The sequence below is a fragment of the Cherax quadricarinatus genome, chromosome 65, assembly GCF_038502225.1.
Source record: "Cherax quadricarinatus isolate ZL_2023a chromosome 65, ASM3850222v1, whole genome shotgun sequence".
NCBI classification, from domain to species: domain Eukaryota; kingdom Metazoa; phylum Arthropoda; class Malacostraca; order Decapoda; family Parastacidae; genus Cherax; species Cherax quadricarinatus.
The window spans coordinates 4,125,011-4,148,448 of record NC_091356.1 but is presented as its reverse complement, the minus strand read 5'-3'; the positions used below and the strand labels follow the sequence as shown (position 1 = coordinate 4,148,448).

At 41.5% G+C, this 23,438-nt stretch overlaps 1 protein-coding gene across 1 annotated transcript in view; it reads left to right on the top strand.

Moving 5' to 3' along the window:
- The window catches only part of LOC128700580 (uncharacterized), a 217,313-nt gene that overhangs the window by 131,483 nt on the left and 62,392 nt on the right, over window positions 1–23,438 (top strand). The window contains exon 2 of the mRNA XM_053793864.2: window positions 15,377–15,424. Coding sequence (XP_053649839.2) covers window positions 15,377–15,424 — 48 coding nt within the window. The remainder of the gene's footprint in view (window positions 1–15,376; window positions 15,425–23,438) is intronic.

Sequence of the window (23,438 nt, the reverse complement as noted above, 5' to 3'; positions counted from 1 at the left end):
CACAGTAACACACTCACCATTAACTCTCACAATTCTTCACCATTTACCAATGTTGAGACTTAATTGAAAATTAAGAGCGGACCATTACGCTTCCACACTGCTGAAGGAAATCGAAGATCAGGCACCTACCACCTGAGTAATGACACCACCTTCATTACTAGTAGTGGTGGTTGTAGTGGTGATGGTAGTACTGGTGATGAGTGGTGGTGGTGGTAGTGATGATGGTGACTGGAAGAGCACAGAGTGGGAATCATCAGAGACGTAAACAACCCATCAAATAAAACTTAATATCATATATATCATTAATTAAGACCGTTCATTAAGATATTCCAGGTTTGAATCCACATTGAAGAGGCGTTCTCTTTTCATCTCAGTTTCTTTACATTTTTTTTATCAGATGTGGGTTCTGTACTGGCGCTGTGTATTCGAAGATGGCTTGAAATATGTCCTGTAGAGGATAGTGAATGCCTCCTGAAACTTGCCAGCCTTGCGGTTGTTTTGTGTGTGTGTGTGTGTGTGTGTGTGTGTGTGTGTGTGTGTGTGTGTACTCACCTAGTTGTGGTTGCAGGGGTCGAGTCATAGCTCCTGGCCCCGCCTCTTCACTGGTCGCTGCGTCACACTCCCTGAGCCATGAGCTTTATCATACCTCTGCTTAAAACTATGTATGGATCGTGCCTCCACTACATCGCTTCCCAAACTATTCCACTCCTGACTACTCTGTGACTGAAAAAATACTTCCTAACATCCCTTTGATTCATGTGTGTGTGTGTGCGTGTGTGTGTGTGTCTATGTCTGTGTAGGTAGATAGGTAGGGTGAAAGGAAGAAAGGATAGTAGGTAGGGGCGTCTCAGAGGGTAGCAGGGAGCAGCATATTGAGGTGACTGTTTGAACAATAAAATGGTATAAAATACCGACAGGTTGTTTAGGTAAGACACATATGCAACAGTTAGGTATCTTTATTTCGAAACGTTTCGCCTACACAGTAGGCTTCTTCAGTCGAGTACAGCAAAGTTGATAGAAGCAGAAGAGACTTGAAGACGATGTAATCAGTCCATCACCCTTAAAGTTTTGAGTTTTGGTACAGACTTGGAACCACTTCGACAACCTCTACTGGTGGGAGGGGCTGGATTTGAGAGGGACCTGACCTCTCAATGTCTACATTCTTACTCTACTAGTGACCTGCGTCTCACCTCCTGGCGCTGTATAAGGCTCCATCCTATCACTTCAACTCCATATTATTCCAGACAATGGAACAATACTCTTCTCCAGACTAAGGGACTGACCACCTCAAAACTTTAAGGGTGATGGACTGATTACATCGTCTTCAAGTATCTTCTGCTTCTATCAACTTTGCTGTACTCGACTGAAGAAGCCTACTGTGTAGGCGAAACGTTTCGAAATAAAGATACCTAACTGTTGCATATGTGTCTTACCTAAACAAACGAGGTGACTGTTTTCTGGCTAACACGTTACACGGGGTAGGCAGTCTTACCCTCTCTATGCACCACACACAGTTGAGGGGCAAACTAGATATAGGGCTCCTTCAACACTGTACTCTATTTTACACTGAAAATATATATTAAAAAGAAAGTATAATACTCTAAGTGACATGTCAGAATATCTTATTAGTGAAAATAAGATACGAAAGATATTAAGTGTCATAAATATGCTTACAACAGATGAGTCCATTGTTGATGTAAATCCAGATGTACTTCTGTTAACCCTTTTGGGGTCTGTGTATCCATATGCTCTTGCGCTTCCATCCACAGGATTGATATGGAATGCACAATAAATTATTTACTTCGGCTGCAAAATCTAAAAAAAAAATCAATATCGTCTCCATATTTAAGCCGATTTTCCCTCTCTATACAATCCCACCCTTCTCTATTCCACCCATATTCTCTGCCTCCTCTTTCTCTATATCACCTTTTCCTTGTTGTAGCCACCTATCCCTCTCTATGCCATCCTAACACTGTTGTGGAAAATAATTTCCCAATATTATGCTGTGTAAATAAACTTTATTAAAAGTGTATTTTTAAAAGAAGAGAATGGAGCCGACAGGGAGGCTCTGCGCATGCGCAAGAGACTCGCCATCTTGGTTTTGAATTGGATACAACGTTAATATAATGGGAAGAATTTTTCGTACTCTAGAGGTTAAAATTGGATTGACACCTCTCAAATAGGAGGCGAAATTGTTGGATGTGCATTCCTGCATAACTTGAGATATCAGACGACTGGACAAGACAGCTCCAGGAACCTCTTATAAGCTCTCTAGATTTGTGTATAATTCTGGCCAGTGTTTTCATAAATTTAGTTAGTGAGGTTTTTCTGAGTATGATACAACTTAATATCCAGTCAAATTGGTGAGTGATATTAAGATATATTTTCCTTTTGTTATGTATATGTGAATTTATATATAATCATTTTTTAATATACAGTCCACAAATTTATATATTTACCAGTATTCCTGGTGTATGTATATTTCATTTAATTAATAGGTCCAGAACAACTTGTGGTTATGACAGTGGTAGGTATCGAAGGGGGACATTTTTTGCGACCTAGGTGTCCCAAATTCCTACTTGTCTATGTAACATTGATAAATAATAATCTTTGTTATCATTTACTGTTATGTACATAATTAGTTACATTCAGATAAATGCAATTTTCCACAACTGTGCTCCCTATCCCTTTCTGTCCTACCGTATTGAAATCATTAGACACATGTACAACATCTGGGTACTGTACTGTGTAGATGTTTCGCCATCCAGAGCCGTTATCAGTACAGTACAATGACAAACAAGACTCGAGAAGAGGAGGTAATCAGTCCCTCAGCCTTGAAGAATTACGTACTGATATACAGTCAAACCCTTCCTCTGACAGCTGGTGATGAGCACCGTAGTCCTGATGAATCTGAAGAACTGGTGCTTATAAACTGGAGTCAAATGAGGTGCAGCAGATGAAGGTATTGTCACTAATAGGCGGGGCCCACGTGGAAGTATGTCATGCACAAGAGTTGGACCAGAGGTTAGCAAGTAACTTGCGGAGATGTGCTCTGCTGGTAATATCATCAGTTGTTGATACTATCAGCTGGAAATACAATGATCTGGGAATACCTTCAGGTGAATGTGCTGTCAGCTGGAAATACTGTTAGCTGATAGTAACCTCGGTTGACAGTATTGTCAGCTAGGAATAACATCAGCTGGGAACAGAAAACTAAACTAATTCTCTTAGTGCAAATGTAACTCACAAAAAAATATTTAGAAGAAAAAGAAGACGAAGAAGAAAAATGTAAAAGAATATTGAAATGTTTTTCAATAAATTTCAAAAGACCTTTTTATTACCCTGCCAAAATCTATCAAGGAAGAGTCTCAACACAAAGGAGATTCAATATACTTTTTGGAACTCACTTTAGCGAGCACCTTGCCGGGAAATTACTGCAAAAATTCACGCCCACTTAGTTTCTTTTTTTTCACGGAATTCAGTGTTAATTAGACAACTTGCTACTGAAATTAAACACTTATGTAAGTGCTGGAGCCGTAACCAGCACACATGTTAGTCGTGTGTGTGTACTCAAGGTGTTGTACTCACGGTGTTGTACTCACTGTGTTGTACTCGCGGTGTTGTGCTCACGGTGTTGTACTCACGGTGTTGTGCTCACGGTGTTGTACTCACGGTGTTGTACTCACGGTGTTGTGCTCACGGTGTTGTACTCACGGTGTTGTGCTCACGGTGTTGTACTCACGGTGTTGTACTCACGGTGTTGTACTCAAGGTGTTGTACTCACGGTGTTGTGCTCACGGTGTTGTGCTCACGGTGTTGTGCTCACGGTGTTGTACTCACGGTGTTGTACTCACGGTGTTGTACTCACGGTGTTGTGCTCACGGTGTTGTACTCACGGTGTTGTACTCACGGTGCTGTACTCACGGTGTACTCACGGTGTTGTGCTCACGGTGTTGTGCTCACGGTGTTGTACTCACGGTGTTGTACTCACGGTGTTGTGCTCACGGTGTTGTGCTCACGGTGTTGTACTCACGGTGTTGTACTCACGGTGTTGTGCTCACGGTGTTGTACTCACGATGTTGTACTCACGGTGTTGTGCTCACGGTGTTGTACTCACGGTGTTGTACTCACGGTGTTGTGCTCACGGTGTTGTGCTCACGGTGTTGTACTCACGGTGTTGTACTCACGGTGTTGTGCTCACGGTGTTGTGCTCACGGTGTTGTGCTCACGGTGTTGTACTCACGGTGTTGTACTCACGGTGTTGTGCTCACGGTGTTGTGCTCACGGTGTTGTGCTCACGGTGTTGTGCTCACGGTGTTGTGCTCACGGTGTTGTACTCACGGTGTTGTGCTCACGGTGTTGTGCTCACGGTGTTGTACTCACGGTGTTGTGCTCACGGTGTTGTGCTCACGGTGTTGTGCTCACGGTGTTGTACTCACGGTGTTGTGCTCACGGTGTTGTGCTCACGGTGTTGTGCTCACGGAGTTGTGCTCACGGTGTTGTGCTCACGGTGTTGTACTCACGGTGTTGTACTCACGGTGTTGTACTCACGGTGTTGTGCTCACGGTGTTGTGCTCACGGTGTTGTGCTCACGGTGTTGTGCTCACGGTGTTGTGCTCACGGTGTTGTACTCACGGTGTTGTACTCACGGTGTTGTGCTCACGGTGTTGTACTCACGGTGTTGTGCTCACGGTGTTGTGCTCACGGTGTTGTGCTCACGGTGTTGTGCTCACGGTGTTGTGCTCACGGTGTTGTGCTCACGGTGTTGTACTCACGGTGTTGTGCTCACGGTGTTGTGCTCACGGTGTTGTACTCACGGTGTTGTGCTCACGGTGTTGTGCTCACGGTGTTGTGCTCACGGTGTTGTACTCACGGTGTTGTGCTCACGGTGTTGTGCTCACGGTGTTGTGCTCACGGTGTTGTGCTCACGGTGTTGTGCTCACGGTGTTGTGATCACGGTGTTGTACTCACGGTGTTGTGCTCACGGTGTTGTGCTCACGGTGTTGTGCTCACGGTGTTGTACTCACGGTGTTGTGCTCACGGTGTTGTGCTCACGGTGTTGTGCTCACGGTGTTGTGCTCACGGTGTTGTGCTCACGGTGTTGTACTCACGGTGTTGTACTCACGGTGTTGTGCTCACGGTGTTGTACTCGGAATTGGACTCCCTTGTTGCCTTAACAAGGGTCGAGACTCAGCCCATGGTAGTCTCTCTTCAGAAAAATTGGTTGGCATTTAGTGGTTACTGGCCTGACGGGATCTGTCATACCTGCTCTTGAAACTCTGTAAAGACTGTTTTTCCAATCTTGTTTACCACTATAAAACCGAAGTGGCATTTCCTATTTTAAAGACGTTAATTCTTTAGGAAAATGTAATCAAACAATCGACAAACATCTATAAAGTTTTCTGTATTATATGTTTTGGAGAAAGATTTAAAACAAAATGGCTCATTGGTAAAATTTCTGCTTATGTAAATTCACTCATTTTTTTCCCTCTGGGAAAATTTTCCCGGGGCTAAAATTCCCCCTGAGAGAAAGAAAATCTTAAAAAAAAAAATAATTTGCAAAAATTTTTACTTACTAAAGTTGTTCTTGTTGAGGATAAAAAGGCAAAATACAGGGACTGGAACAATACACAAATAACGCGCACATAGAGGAGCTTACGACGTTTCGGTCCGACGTGGACCATTAACTAGTCACTAGTTAATGGTCCAAGTCGGATCGAAACGTTGTCGTAGGTTTCTTTCTCCTTTCTGCGGATTATCTGTGTAGTCTTGCAGAAATTTCTCCTTTCAGAAAATCACTCCTATTGAAATTCTGCCTCGTAGATAATTCCTTATTCAATAAATTCCCCTTGGAATTATATTTGTCTCGTAGAAATTTAGGAATTCCAAGTAGAAATTCTCTCTTGTAGAAGTTCCTTCTAAAAATCACCATTGTAGTAACATTTAACAAAAAATTCTTGTAGGATGTCATTGCAGAATATCCTCGCCATAATTCAGCTTTACACAAATTCCTTGGGAAAAAAAATTCTTGTAAAAATTCATTGCCCAAATTAGTTAAAAAAAAAAAAAGGCCTTACAAAAATTCCTTGTATAAATTCTCTTTTGTAGGAATTCTGAGTATAAATTTTTACGCGGTAAATATTTGCAGAAATTCCCAGCAGCAATTCAGCCTTATAGAATTTCTTAGCAAAAATTTACACGTGCAGTAAAACTCCTTCTTCCAGACATTCCTTGCTATAATTCATTCTTCCAGACATTCCTTGCTATAATTCATTCTTCCAGATATTCCTTGCTATAATTCATTCTTCCAGATATTCCTTGCTATAATTCATTCTTCCAGATATTCCTTGCTATAATTCATTCTTCCAGATATTCCTTGCTATAATTCATTCTTCCAGACATTCCTTGCTATAATTCATTCTTCCAGACATTCCTTGCTATAATTCATTCTTCCAGACATTCCTTGCTATAATTCATTCTTCCAGACATTCCTTGCTATAATTCATTCTTCCAGACATTCCTTGCTATAATTCATTCTTCCAGACATTCCTTGCTATAATTCATTCTTCCAGATATTCCTTGCTATAATTCATTCTTCCAGATATTCCTTGCTATAATTCATTCTTCCAGATATTCCTTGCTATAATTCATTCTTCCAGATATTCCTTGCTATAATTCGTTCTTCCAGATATTCCTTGCTATAATTCATTCTTCCAGATATTCCTTGCTATAATTCATTCTTCCAGACATTCCTTGCTATAATTCATTCTTCCAGACATTTCTTGCTATAATTCATTCTTCCAGACATTTCTTGCTATAATTCATTCTTCCAGACATTCTTTGCTATAATTCATTCTTCCAGACATTCTTTGCTATAATTCATTCTTCCAGACATTCCTTGCTATAATTCATTCTTCCAGACATTCCTTGCTATAATTCATTCTTCCAGACATTCCATGTTATAATTCATTCTTCCAGACATTCCTTGCTATAATTCATTCTTCCAGACATTCCTTGCTATAATTCATTCTTCCAGACATTCTTTGCTATAATTCATTCTTCCAGACATTCCTTGCTATAATTCATTCTTCCAGACATTCCTTGCTATAATTCATTCTTCCAGACATTCCTTGCTATAATTCATTTTTCCAGACATTCCATGTTATAATTCATTCTTCCAGACATTCCTTGCTATAATTCATTCTTCCAGACATTCCTGGCTATAATTCATTCTTCCAGACATTCCTGGCTATAATTCATTCTTCCAGACATTCCTTGCTATAATTCATTCTTCCAGACATTCCTTGCTATAATTCATTCTTCCAGACATTCCATGCTATAATTCATTCTTCCAGACATTCCTTGCCATAATTCACTCTTCCAGACATTCCTTGCTATAATTCATTCTTCCAGACATTCCTTGCTATAATTCATTCTTCCAGATATTCCATGCTATAATTCACTCTTCCAGACATTCCATGCTATAATTCACCCTTATAAATATTCTTAGCTAAAAATCCTTATATGAATTCCCTGCTAAATATCCCCTCGGAAATTCACCCTTGCAGAAATTTTTCAGGAAAATTGATAGAGTCCTCAGGTGGCGGTGCCTCGACGCCACCAGCATCACAGAGACCAGTCGAGGTGGCGGTGCCTCGACGCCACCAGCATCACAGAGACCAGTCGAGGTGGCGGTGCCTCGACGCCACCAGCATCACAGAGACCAGTCGAGGTGGCGGTGCCTCGACGCCACCAGCATCACAGAGACCAGTCGAGGTGGCGGTGCCTCGACGCCACCAGCATCACAGAGACCAGTCGAGGTGGCGGTGCCTCGACGCCACCAGCATCACAGAGACCAGTCGAGGTGGCGGTGCCTCGACGCCACCAGCATCACAGAGACCAGTCGAGGTGGCGGTGCCTCGACGCCACCAGCATCACAGAGACCAGTCGAGGTGGCGGTGCCTCGACGCCACCAGCATCACAGAGACCAGTCGAGGTGGCGGTGCCTCGACGCCACCAGCATCACAGAGACCAGTCGAGGTGGCGGTGCCTCGACGCCACCAGCATCACAGAGACCAGTCGAGATGGCAAAGTTAAGAAGAGCGAAAATATCATAACTTGTCCATATCCAGGAAGTTGAGGAGCATTAACAAAACCTACGTTATATTCTTATGAGTTGCTGCTCCATATTATTGGATATTTGGAGATGAAAGGCAGAGCTTGTGTGTGTGTGTGTGTGTGTGTGTGTGTGTGTGTTCACTCACTACTATTGGTATTAATTTTTTTTCCCTGGTTAGAATTGCAACTAGGACTGGCCACCATCGCTGGAAGTGCAGCTAGGACTTGCCACCATCGTTGGGAGTTCTGCTAGGACTGGCCACCATCGTTGGGAGTTCTGCTAGGACTGGCCACCATCGTTGGGAGTTCTGCTAGGACTGGCCACCATCGTTGGGAGTTCTGCTAGGACTGGCCACCATCGTTGGGAGTTCTGCTAGGACTGGCACATCCTTCTATTTGTTTACGTGCTCTGAAGACCATTACCCTCAGCAACAAAGGAGAGCGGGTCTGAATACATTATATATGTTTGCTCACTGACGCGGCCCTCATCAATATTCTTATATCCAGCAGGGAATTTGGCCTCGTTTTATTGACTATGGAGGTGCCAGAGTTTGTTTTGCTGAGTCAAAGCTTGCATGTTAATTGCCAGTGGCATTTATTCGCTAGAAACGGGCTTATCTCTGTGTGTGATGGTGTGTGGTGAGTGTGTGATGGTGGGGGTGGTATGTGTGTGTGATGGTGAAGTGTGTGTGTGTGTGTGTGTGTGTGTGATAGTGCTGTGTTGATGGTGCTGTGTGTATGTACTCAACTAGTTGTGGTTGCAGGGGTCGAGTCATAGCTCCTGGCCCCGCCTCTTCACTGGTTTCTACTGGGTCACTCTTCTTGCTCCGTGCGCTTTATCATACCTCTTCTTAAAGCTATGTATGGATCCTGTCTCCACTACATCACTTCCCAGACTATTCCACTTCCTGACAACTCTATAACTAAAGAAATGCTTCCTATGTCCCTGTGATTCATCTGTGTGTGTGTTTGTGTGATGATAGTGTGTGGTTGTGTTGGTGGTGGTGGTGGTGTGTGTGTGTGTGTGTGTGTGTGTGTGTGTGTGTGTGTGTTCTCACCTAATTGTACTCGCCTAATTGTGGTTGCAGGGGTCGAGACTCGGCTCCTGGCCTCGCCTCTTCACTGAACGTTACTAGATCCTTTCCCTGCTCCCTGAGCTTTATCATACCTCGTCTTAAAGCTATGTATGGTTCCTGCCTCCACTACATCACTTGCCAGACTGTTCCACTTCCTGACATCCCTGTGACTCATCTGAGTCTTCAACTTCCAAGGGTGACCCCTCGAATCTGTCCCCCCTCTCTGGAACATCTTGTCTCTGTCCACCTTTTGTATTCCACGTAGTATTTTATATGTCGTTATCATGTCTCCCCTAATCCTCCTGTCCTCCAGTGTCGTCAGGCCGATTTCCCTTAACCTTTCTTCGTAGGACATTCCGCTTAGCTCTGGAACTAACCTTGTCGCAAACCTTTGCACTTTTTCTAATTTCTTAACGTGCTTGACTCGGTGTGGGTTCCAAACTGGTGCTGCATACTCCAGTATGGGCCTGACGTACCCGGTGTACAATGTCTTGAAAGATTTCTTACTTAAGTATCGGAACGCTAATCTCAGGTTTGCCAGGCGCCCATATGCTGCAGCAGTTATCTGGTTGATGTGTGCTTCTGGAAATGTGCTCGGTGTTATACTCACCCCAAGATCTTTCTCCTTGAGCGAGATTTGTAGTCTTTGGCCAAGCAGCTTATACTCTGCGGTCTTCTTTGCCCTTCTCCGATCTTCATGACTTTGCATTTGGCAGGGTTGAATTCGAGAAGCCAATTGCTGGACCAGGTGTCCAGCCTGTCCAGGTCTCTTTGAAGTCCTGCCTGGTCCTCATCTGATTTAATTCTCCTCATTAACTTCACATCATCTGCGAACATGGACACTTCTGAGTCTATCCCTTCCACCATGTCATTTACATATACCAAAAATAGCACTGGTCCTAGGACTAACCCCTGTGGGACCCCGCTCGTCACAGGAGCCCACTGTGATACCTCATCACGTACTATGACTCGTTGTTGCCTGCCTGTGTGTGATTGTGTGTATATGTGTGTATGTTTTGTTATTGTTTTGCAGTTCTTAATTTTGTTGTTGGTAGTGTTGTTAGTGTTCTTGTTCCGGTTCTTGTAGTCTTGTTCTTTTGTTCTTGTTCGCTCCTTGTTCTTTTATCCTTGTTCTCGTTCTTGGTCTTCTTCTTGTCCTTGCAAGCGCTAAACACACATGTGAGACACAGAACGAAAACATGTAACTAGTTCCTTGTTTCTTGGAATCATAGTCTAGTTCTGTCCACAAACTTAGCTGCGAGGGGAGAACTAGTGTACGACAGTTGACACATACAACATTTCGCCCAAAGAAATGCTAATCATATTATCTTGAGGGAGTTCTCAGGCGAAACATTGCTACTATAAAGGCTCACGATGTTTACTTAATCCTTCGTTCACTGTTTACTTAATCCTTCGTTCACTGTTTACTTAATCCTTCGTTCACTGTTTACTTAATCCTTCGTTCACTGTTTACTTAATCCTTCGTTCACTGTCCTTCAGTTCGTTGCATCTTCAACCCCCCCCCCCTCCCTTTTACCACCAAAGAAATGGAAACGAGCGTTACCCATAGATTTTTTTATTAGCCCAGTAATAATGATAAAATGAGACAAGTTATTCAGGGCACTAAATTAACACACACATGTCACTGGTACAACTTACCCACACGGGGACAGTTAAGCAAAACAGTCGATGTATATCTCGCTTTACACCGAAGCCCTCTTTAGTACATTCATTAATTTCATTTAATAACATGTAGCTATTAATTAAGCAGTGCTTCTTCTTCTTCTTCTTCTTCTTCTTCTTCTTCTTCTTCTTCTTCTTCTTCTTCTTCTTCTTCTTCTTCTTCTTCTTCTTCTTCTTCTTCTTCTTCTTCCCCCCCCCCTGTTCCCTGCCTAATGGTCATTTGGCCAGCTCTTCCTTTCTCTTTCCAGTTGTGACTTGACAACGTTCCAGGAAAGACCGAAACGTCGTCACAAGGTTTCTCTCCTAAGTACAGGATTGTTCCAGCCATGGTACTGTAACCTTCTTTTATCCTTGAACTCACAGCAATATATAAAAATATTTAATTACAACATTTTTATCATTTACTTACACGTTTCCTGAGAGAGAAAAAAAATCAGTAATCCTGTCAGAGTGCAAAATATTTACCAGGCTACGTTTTTTTTTTTACTTAGGACTAAATTGTTGCTGTATATATTCAAATTTTATTTTGTTTTACATACAAATGTTAACACGCGATTATAAATTTATTCAGATATTGTTTTGGCTTAAAAAATAAAAATTTAATATTCCTTTTAATGGGAGGAATTGGTCGGTGTTTACATGTTATTATTGGAACACTTGCAGTTATTTATGATTATGTGAGCATTGCCAATATTCACCTCTTTATTGTGGTGAATTTTTAATTTGACAATGGTACACTTGGTAGCGAAATGTTATTCAGGAAAATTAATACATTTGCTGAAGAGGACTTTAGAGTGAAGCGAAATATACATGGTCTGTTTAGTTTAGCTGCTCCCATGTGGGATAATTTGGTACCAGTGTCAAGTAACTGTTATTCTTTGCACAAATACTTCGCACACAGGAGCTTATGACGACGTTTCGGTCCGATTTAGACCATTTACAAAGTCACACTAACAGGAAAGAGTGAGGGTGCCAGTATATATGGGCGAAGGGACAGGGACGGGACCAAGAGAGGAAGAAGAGGTAGTACCGGTAGTGGTAAGGCTGGTAGTGGTAGTAGTAAGACTGGAAGTGGTAAGACTGGTAGTGGTAAGACTGGTAGTGGTAAGGCTGGTAGTGGTAAGACTGGTAGTGGTAGTGGTAAGACTGGTAGTGGTAGTAGTAAGACTGGAAGTGGTAAGACTGGTAGTGGTAAGACTGGTAGTGGTAAGGCTGGTAGTGGTAAGACTGGTAGTGGCAGTGGTAAGACTGGTAGTGGTGAGACTGGTAGTGGTAAGACTGGTAGTGGTAAGACTGGTAGTGGTAGTGATAAGGCTGGTAGTGCTAAGACTGGTAGTGGCAGTGGTAAGACTGGTAGTGGTGAGACTGGTAGTGGTAAGACTGGTAGTGGTAAGACTGGCAGTGGTAGTGATAAGGCTGGTAGTGGTAAAACTGGTAGTGGTAGTGGTAAGACTGGTAGTGGTAGTGGTAAGACTGGTAGCGGTAGTGATAAGGCTGGTAGTGGTAGTGGTAAGACTGGTAGTGGTAGTAGTAAGACTGGATGTGGTAAGACTGGTAGTGGTAAGACTGGTAGTGGTAAGGCTGGTAGTGGTAAGACTGGTAGTGGCAGTGGTAAGACTGGTAGTGGTGAGACTGGTAGTGGTAAGACTGGTAGTGGTAAGACTGGTAGTGGTAGTGATAAGGCTGGTAGTGGTAAAACTGGTAGTGGTAGTGGTAAGACTGGTAGTGGTAGTGGTAAGACTGGTAGCGGTAGTGATAAGGCTGGTAGTGGTAGTGGTAAGACTGGTAGTGGTAGTAGTAAGACTGGAAGTGGTAAGACTGGTAGTGGTAAGACTGGTAGTGGTAAGACTGGTAGTGGTAAGGCTGGTAGTGGTAAGACTGGTAGTGGTAAGACTGATAGTGGTAGTGGTAAGGCTGGTAGTGGCAGTGGTAAGACTGGTAGTGGTAAGACTGGTAGTGGTAAGACTGGTAGTGGTAGTGATAAGGCTGGTAGTGGTAAAACTGGTAGTGGTAAGACTGGTAGTGGTAGTGGTAAGACTGGTAGCGGTAGTGATAAGGCTGGTAGTGGTAAGACTGGTAGTGGTAATGGTAAGACTAGTAGTGGTAAGACTAGTAGTGGTAAGACTGGTAGTAGTAGTGGTAAGACTGGTAGTGGTTGTGGTAAGACTGGTAGTGGTAGTGGTAAGGCTGGCAGTGGTAGTGGTAAGACTGGTAGTGGTAAGACTGGTAGTGGTAAGACTGGTAGTGGTAAGACTGGTAGTTGTAAGACTGGTAGTGGTAGTGGTAAGGCTGGTAGTGGTAAGACTGGTAGTGGTAGTGATAAGGCTGGTAGTGGTAAAACTGGTAGTGGTAGTGGTAAGACTGGTAGTGGTAGTGGTAAGACTGGTAGCGGTAGTGATAAGGCTGGTAGAGGTAGTGGTAAGACTGGTAGTGGTAATGGTAAGACTAGTAGTGGGAAGACTAGTAGTGGTAAGACTAGTAGTGGTAAGGCTGGTAGTAGTAGTGGTAAGACTGCTAGTGGTTGTGGTAAGACTGGTAGTGGTAAGACTGGTAGTGGTAAGACTGGTAGTTGTAAGACTGGTAGTGGTAGTGGTAAGACTGGTAGTGGTAGTGGTAAGGCTGGTAGTGGTAGTGGTAAGACTGGTAGTGGCAGTGGTAAGACTGGTAGTGGCAGAAGTAAGACTGGTAGTGGTGAGACTGGTAGTGGTAAGACTGGTAGTGGTAGTGGTAAGACTGGTAGCGGTAGTGATAAGGCTGGTAGTGGTAGTGGTAAGACTGGTAGCGGTAGTGATAAGGCTGGTAGTGGTAGTGGTAAGACTGGTAGTGGTAATGGTAAGACTAGTAGTGGGAAGACTAGTAGTGGGAAGACTAGTAGTGGTAAGACTAGTAGTGGTAAGGCTGGCAGTGGTAGTGGTAAGACTGGTAGTGGTAGTGGTAAGACTGGTAGTGGTAGTGGTAAGACTGGTAGTGGTAAGACTGGTAGTGGTAAGACTGGTAGTGGTAAGACTGGTAGTGGTAGTGGTAAGACTGGTAGTGGTAAGACTTGTGGTAAGACTTGTAGTGGTAAGACTGGTAGTGGTGAGACTGGTAGTGGTTAGACTGGGAGTGGTAAGATTGGTAGTGGTAAGACTGGTAGTGGTAAGACTGGTAGTGGTAATGGTAAGACTGGTAGTGGTAAGACTGGCAGTGGTAAGACTGGCAGTGGTAAGACTGGCAGTGGTAAGACTGGCAGTGGTAAGACTGGCAGTGGTAAGACTGGCAGTGGTAAGACTGGCAGTGGTAAGACTGGCAGTGGTAAGACTGGTAGTGGTAAGACTGGTAGTAGTAAGACTGGTAGTGGTAAGATTGGTAGTAATAGTGGTAAGACTGGTAGTGGTAAGACTGGTAGTGGTAGTGGTAAGACTGGCAGTGGCAAGACTGGTAGTGGTATGACTGGTAGTGGTAAGACTGGTAGTGGTAAGACTGGCAGTGGTAAGACTGGCAGTGGTAAGACTGGTAGTGGTAAAACTGGTAGTGGTAGGACTGGCAGTGGTAAGACTGACAGTGGTAGTGGTAAGACTGATAGTGGTAAGACTGGTAGTGGTAAGACTGGTAGTGGTAAGACTGGCAGTGGTAAGACTGGCAGTGGTAAGACTGGCAGTGGTAAAACTGGTAGTGGTAATGGTAAGACTGGTAGTGGTAGTGGTAAGACTGGTAGTGGTAAGACTGGTAGTGGTAAGGCTGGTAGTGGTAGTGGTAAGACTGGTAGTGGTAGTGGTAAGACTGGCAGTGGTAGTGGTAAGACTGGTAGTGATAAGACTGGTAGTGGTAAGGCTGGTAGTGGTAGTGGTAAGACTGGTAGTGGTAAGACTGGCAGTGGTAAGACTGGCAGTGGTAAGACTGGTAGTGGTAAGACTGGCAGTGGTAAGACTGGTAGTGGTAAGACTGGTAGTGGTAAGACTGGTAGTGGTAGTGGTAAGACTGGTCGTGGTAAGACTGGTAGTGGTAGTGGTAAGACTGGTAGTGGTAGTGGTAAGACTGGTAGTGGTAAGACTGGTAGTGGTAAGACTGGTCGTGGTAAGACTTGTAGTGGTAAGACTGGTAGTGGTAAGACTGGTAGTGGTAAGACTGGTAGTGGTAAGACTGGTAGTGGTAAGACTGGTAGTGGTAAGACTGGTCGTGGTAGTAGAAATAGTGGTAGTCACAATATTGTGCCCTTCTGTTCTTTATTCTCTTGTGTTGACTTAGTTCCATGAATGACTTGTCTGAAATTATCAATTATTATTATTATTTTATTATTATTATTATTATTAGAAGTAATATTCAAGCCCAATAGGGGCCATATTGCATGTTGGGAAGGGAAATTAAACGTGTTTATTTCGAAAAAGAGGAGGGAAGTTCGAATTCCTGGAATCAAGAGCCCCTTACCACCACCACCTTCCTCTTAAAAGGGCTTTATTACGTTAGCTTTAAGTTGAGTGCTGTGGTACACGCTAAGTTTAGCTTCTCTGGTATTTCAGATACGACCGTGGAGGACTCGCCTGCAGAGGCCGCAGAGAGTGACGAAGGTAAGCTAGAGAGAGAGAAAGAGCGAGAGAGAGAGAGAGAGAGAGAGAAAGCTGATGGGAAAGGCTCAGAGGCAGTAAATCAAAGATGCATAGAGCAAAACTTTCTAAAAATGACATTTCGCTCAGCGAGGGCTTTATAAAGCGCTCCTTACAGCTCTCGGTGTTCGAAACGTAGCTTTCAGTGAAGTCAGTCTCTTACTAAGGTATGCTACTATTGTTTAGTCCCACCTTAATAGTCAGTTACATCCATGTCAGCCCTCCCTTCACCACCTGGACTCCCACACAACAGTCAGTGGAACTGGCATGAAGAGAGAATAAGAAGATCGCAGCATCCGCTAATAGAATTCCCAAAATACGACAGTATCGGCGAATAAAACGCTTGAAATAGGATACCATATGCTAATGGAAAGATCACAGCATCTGCGAATGAGATCAACACAACCTCCGCTAACAGAACTCATAATTCGGACAGCATCAGCGAATAGACGCTGACAAGCGCACAACAACTTGTACCCTGGATCACTTAGCAATAAGTAGGTACCTACTTTTTCCTGTGATCTGAGAGGATTTGAATGAGGATAACAGTATAAAAGTGACATGAAAAAATAGTCCTTTTCTAAACTATAGGCGAATACAAGACTCTAAGGGCACCTTCCTCCTCTACTCTGCACAGCATAAGTGAATATGGTCCAGAGAGGGTTCAACATTCGCGAAGAAAAGACAGAAAAGGGGACAAAATATACGCAAATAGAAACCTGAAAGTGATCAGCTTGAGGAAGTAAAAGTCACATAGCGCTCAGCATCTTTGAATATAAGCCACAAAAAACACAGCATCCGCAAATAGAAGCTACGAAACAGGAGAGTGTCTGTGGGTAGAATTCACAAAACGCTCAGTATTCCCCGAATAGAATTCACAAAGTGCACAGCATTCGCGAAAATGTACCTAAAAAAAGTGCTCAGCATCCGTATACGGCAGCCCCAAAGCGCAAGCCTCAGCGAATGGAAGTCACAGAGGACCCAGCATCCGCGAAGAGAAGCTCCCAAAGCGTATACATCCGTAGATGTCAAAACAGAAGCGACATGTCTGGCATCAGACTCACAGATCGTGTCTGCTGAATGTCTCCAGCTGCAGCCTCTAAACGAAGGTATAAACACGGTAGACAGAGAGGGCACGTGCCAGGGAGAGCGTGAAGGAGGGAGGGAGCGGTATGAGGGAGGGAAGGAGCGGATGAGGCAGGGAAGGAGAGGATGAGGGACGGAGGGAGAGGATGAGGGTCGGAGGGAGAGGATGAGGGAGGGAGAGGGTGCTCTTCAACAAGCAGTGGTTCCCTCCACGAGTGCTTCACATTAACGCTGGAATGAATAGCAGTCTAACTCCTCTGATCTCCACCGCTCCAAGATGATGTACCCTTTAAAGCTGCCTAGATATTAGTGAAGGGTTCTTGATCCGAAGAATTGGAGTAACCTTTTTCTTTGGACCAAACGTGATTATCTGCTATATCTCACGTGCTGTAATTATATATATATATATATATATATATATATATATATATATATATATATATATATATATATATATATATATATATATATATATATATATATATATGTCGTGCCGAATAGGCAGAACTTGCGATCTTGGCTTAAATAGCAACGCTCATCTTGCCATATAGGACAAGTAAAAATTTGTGTATGCAATAATTTCGCCAAAATCATTCTGAACATAACGAAAAAAATATATTTGATTGTGTTTGTTTAGTACTAAATTATTGTAAATGTATTTTAAATATATTTAATTGGGTTCTGCTAAAATAAATTGCTCTTCTTAAAATAAGGTTAGGTAAGTTTTCTAAGATTCTTTTGGTACAAAATTAAAAAAATTTACATTAACATTAATGAAAAAATATATCTTTAAACGTATAAAAGAAAATTTCAGAGAGGACTTAATTTTAAGTGAGTTCTTGCTAACTGACCAGTTTTGCATATTCGGCACGACATATATATATATATATATATATATATATATATATATATATATATGCAAAACAACCACTCTGAAAGAATAGAGAAATTCCAAGCGCTTTCGTGACTACTCACATTATCCTTGATAATGTGAGTGGTCACGAAAGCGCTTGGAATTTCTCTATTCTTTCAGAGTGGTTGTTTTGCATATTCTGAAATCACCTGTTTACTGTGATCTTATTGCATATATATATATATATATATATATATATATATATATATATATATATATATATATATATATATATATATATATATATATATATATGCAAGGAATTCGCAAGAGCAGGCGAAATATACACAAACACTGATCTCTGGCTGAGATCAGTGTTTATATATATATATATATATATATATATATATATATATATATATATATATATATATATATATATATATATATATATATATATATATATATATATTGTATATGTCGTGCCGAATAGGCAGAACTTGCGATCCTAAAATTTGTGTATGCAATAATTTCGCCAAAATCATTCTGAACCTAACGAGAAAAATATATTTCACTGTGTTTGTTTAGTATTAAATTATTGTAAACAAATCTAAAATATATTTAGTTGGGTTAGGCTAAAATAAATTGCGCTTGTTATAATAAGGTTAGGTAAGTTTTCTAAGTTCCTTTTGGTGCAAAATTATAAATTTTTACATCAACATTAATGAAAAAAATCTATCTTTAAACGTATAAGAGAAAATTTTAGAAAGAACTTAATTTTAAATGAGCCCTTTCTAATTGACCAGTTTTACATATTCGGCACGACATATTTTATATAATATATATATATATATATATATATATATATATATATATATATATATATATATATATATATATATATATATATCATTAACAGAACTGGTGCCTGGCCAGGACTCGATCCTGCGTTTCCTTGCCCAGTCCTGTGTGGACTGACCAAAGTAAGCATCACTCCCATCATTAGATCACCATGCTTCAACACCAGACGCCCAGCAGTACTGAGCGTGTTATTCCTGACGCAAGGACATTCATGGTCATGGAGCCTCATAGACTAATTTCAACCTCATCCTGCTTGGTGTGTAATTGTTTCACGTTAGTGGACGGAGGATCGAGCCTCCACCGTCACCCACACTGAATCACCTTACACATTTTTAAACATTATTACGTTCCTGTAACCAGTTTCGTGAGCATTTTTTTTTTTCTGTTGTCGCCGACCCACCTGACGTCAGGATGCCTAGTAGTTACATGGTTAACCAGGCTGTTGGTGTCGGTACCTAGCATGCCCACCACCCACCCACCTAACGAGCAACCTGCTTCGTCAACATCTTACACAACGCCACTCTGAAAATTGCCTACTTACATTTTAACATTATTAAAAATAATGATAATGATTAATTTTTTTTATCATTATATACCTATTACTATTATACTACTATCACTACTACTATTATACTATCATTACTACTATTATACTGTCACTACTACTATTATACTATTACTATTATACTATCACTATTATACTATTACTACTACTATTATACTATTACTACTACTATTATACTACTATTACTACTGCTATTATACTGTTGCTACAGTTATACTATTACTACTAATATACTATTATTATACTACTGTGTTACCATTATTGCTACTACCACTACTACTACTAATAACAATAATTATAATAATTCTGTAATAGCAGATAAGTGATAACCATTCTCATTGCAATTTATCTTGCAGTATAAGCGTGTGAGGGGGTAATAGGGGAAGTAGGAGAGGGGGTGATTGGGATGGAGGTTGTGGGGTAGGGGTAATGGGGCGGAGAGGACTGGTAGGGAGGGGGGTGGCAACATAATTGCCACGGACCAGAGGAGCATCCCTGCCAGGGAGCTGAGATGACATCTCGGCTCCCTCCTAGTGCTGACCCACCAGCATCCCTGACCACCCTTTGTGTCCTCTCAGTTTCTCTCTCTCTCTCTCTCTCTTTCTCTCTTTGTTCTCATTCCTGGGTTCCTTTCATTTTCCTCTTCTAGTCTCGTGCGTTATTACACATCTCCCATTTCTTTTTAAGTTTCAATTCCTCCCTTTTTCTATACTATTCTTTCCTTTCTTCTAATTCTTCCTTCCCATTCTTCTTTTGTGTTCTACCCTTCTATTCATTATCACCATTCTTCTCTCTGCAATATTCCAACAATCTTGTAACTGGTTCAGCCTAAATAACGTAACATTGTTTTCGTTAAACACAAACATTCAATGTCAGTGTTTAATATCATTACTTGAGACCAATATTTAAAAGAAAATGTTTAATGATAGCTTGGCAAAATATATCTGTCAAGAAAATGTAATATTATCCGGTGAAATGACAGTTATTTTATCTTAAGATGTGAAGAAAATATTGCAGAGTTTGTCTTCGTATCCACTCCTTCCATCCACGTATCTTCCATCCTTGTATCCACTTCTTGTATCCACTCCTTGTATCTACTACTTCCATCCACGTATCTTCCATCCTTGTATCCACTTCTTGTATCCACTCCTTGTATCCACTCCTTCCATCCACGTATCTTCCATCCTTGTATCCACTTCTTGTATCCACTCCTTGTATCCACTCCTTCCATCCACGTATCTTCCATCCTTGTATCCACTTCTTGTATCCACTCCTTGTATCAACTCTTTCCATCCACGTATCTTCCATCCTCGTATCCACTCCATATACCCACTCCTTGTATCAACTCCTTCAATCCACGTATCTTCCATCTTTGTATACACTCCCTCAGTCCACTGTTAATAAACGTATCTTCCTCTTATCTTCGTGATCAATCCATATCAATCTCTTCTGTTTTATTCGTTTAAGTAAACTTTTCGTGACAGGGTAAACATAAATTTCTCTTCTTTATATTAATTTATTCAGTCTTAGCGCTATTCTTCCTTTATCTCAAATTCTCAGATTATCTTAAATTATTTAATAGTGGACTGTAAATTCCAGCATTCACGTTCGGCTAACCGGAAAACCGGTAAGGTTGGCTTAAGTCCTGCAGGAAGGTAGGACAGTGCCTGTATTCTGAAGAACGGGGTGAAGATGTTACAGTCTGGAGGCCATCTTAACTGTGATGTCAGCACACGTCCGGTAGTACTGCGGTTGAATGAATGATGGTAAATATATTTCCTCTTATTTTTGGGGGGTTATCCTGCGTCGGTGTGAGACAGCCCTTAAGTTAAAAAAAAAAAAATTATACCGCCCTTAAACTCCCATATTTACTCTTCTAAACTTTCTAGTTTTGCCTCAGTGCTAGAATGTCATGTATCCCTACACTCGTAACATTAACTAGAATTATGTGTATTATCGTGTCATTACGGTTTCGTGAGTCGAGTTACGTCTAATATTCTAGCAAACTAGCTTTTAAAAGGGGTAATTTGTTTACTAACAGCTACATATAGGGAAAAAAAGGTCACCAATTATCTGTTTCCGGCTTTTTTAGTCGGTACTAAAAAGAGATGAACAGAGATAGAGACAAAGACAAAGAGGCGGAGAGAGAGACATAAGAATGGAGAAACACTGCAGAAGGCCTACTGGCTCATACAAGGCAAGCCAGAGAGAGAGACAGACACAGACAGACACACACACATAGACAGACAGACAGATACACACACAGACAGACAGACACAGACACACACAGACAGACAGAGACAGACAGATAGACACACACAGACACAGACAGATAGACACACACAGACAGACAGACAGACACACACAGACAGACAGACAGACACACAGACAGACAGACACACACACACACACACAGACAGACAGACACACACAGACACAGACAGATAGACACACACAGACAGACAGACACACACAGACAGACACACACAGACAGACAGACACACACAGACAGACAGACACACACAGACAGACAGACAGACACACAGACAGACAGACACACACACACACACAGACAGACAGATAGACACACACAGACAGACAGACAGATAGACACACACAGACAGACACAGACACACACACACAGACAGACACATAACAGGTTTAAGAACGAAGACTACAAAAACTAATATTTACTTAAGTACATACTAAAGGTGAGAAATTTTTAAGATCTCTCCATCTGACCATTTTGTGAGACAGAAAAAAACAGTCCTGGTGTAGTGCAAAACATATAGCAAGTTTTACCTGAGATATGCAGCTTAAGTTTTATTTCACGTTAAAGCAAAGATTAATTCCTGAGCTGTGTTCCAGCACAGACACAAACTTTTAAAGAATTTTTTCTCTCTCTCTCATCTTGTCATTTGTTTTATAATTACTAGTTTCTCGTTAATTATTTGAGAATTTTATGTGAGATTAGATATTTCATTTGCTTACCTGGTTGTTATTGCCTATTTATTTCCCATTTAAGGACAGAGGAAAGCATTGGTTTGGTAATTGAGTTGTGGATGAGTTGAACAAACTCCCGAGTACCGTCATAGAAATGAAAACCTTGCGTAGCTTTAAAAATAGGATGGACAAGTACGGGAGTAGGTGTTCGTGGGCGTGACTTCAACCTGCCTAGCATAGGCCAGTAAGTCTGCAGCAGTGCTTCTTCCTTCTTAACTGGGTGTGACTTAAACCTGCCTAGCATGGGCCAGTAGGCCTGCTGTAGTGCGCCTTTCTTATATTCTTAGGTATTTATTTGCTATTGTCTATTTGTGATTACCGTATTTCATGGCTTATTAGACGCATGTTTTTTCCATAAAATGTCTCCAAAAACCAGCCTACGTCCTATAAATTGAAGGTCAGTGACGGGAGCTATAAGTTTGGGGTGTGGGGGGGGGGCTGCAGCTCTCCCAGTTACGTCCGATGCCGAGCCATTGAAACTATAACCCGTGTTATGAGCCGCGTCTTGTAAGTCGCAAAATACGGTACCTATTCAACAGTACACCAATAAATCTTGTTACAGAGAATATCTTCTACAACTCTCTCGCCCACGTAATGAGCCTTAACCTTTTCCTCTAGTGGGCCCCGCCCACATGAGAAGATGTTTTCAACTGCTGCACCTCTCATAAGTTACCATCCTCATGCCTTTCTGATAGACTGAAGAATCCTGCCGCTCGATAAAGACACCCAGGTGTTACACATGTCTCTTATTAACATCATATTGATATTCAGTGCAGTGACCGACAGATGCATATTAATGCCATCAGTGGGATAAACAATGAAATATTCCACCCTTAAAAAATAACAAAACCCACAGGGAAAAAAAAACTCCAATAAAAAATATTGAAAAAACAAAAAAAAGATCTGGCGACTTACTCAAAGATTTACGAAAGTATTTTCATTAATTGGCAAAGATGATTTTTCAACCTTCCCAGTTAGGAGAAAACTTTATTGAACTTGTAGAAGTTAGCGAAGGTAAAATAAGGATTCTCCTTATAAGGAGAAGATCTTATTTTTTTTCTGGTAGTGAAGAGCGGACTTAACTTTACAGGATTGGATAGTACATTAGATTTACTAGTATAGTGATTGGATAGTACATTAGATTTGTATAGTGACTGTATAGTACATTTGATTTACTAGTATAGTGATTGGATAGTACATTAGATCTGCATAGTGATTGGATAGTGCATTAGATTTAGTTCTATAGTACATTTGATTTACTTGTATAGTGATTGGATAGTACATTAGATCTGTATAGTGATTGGACAGTGCATTAGATTTACTTGTATAGTAATTGGATAGTGAACTGAACTTACGTGCTGATGACTGGATAGTAAACTGAACGTACAGGCTCAGGATTGTATAGTGAAATGAACTTAAGTTCTCATGATTGGTAGTAGATTAGATTTAAGTATAAAAGATTGGATAAGCCAATTATATTTACGTACACATGATTGGATAGTCAATTAGATTAGGTACACTTGACTGGACAGCCAATTATTGTGCACACAGGCTGGATAGTCACTTAGAATTACGTACACAAGCTGGGTAACCACAGAGAATCACGTACA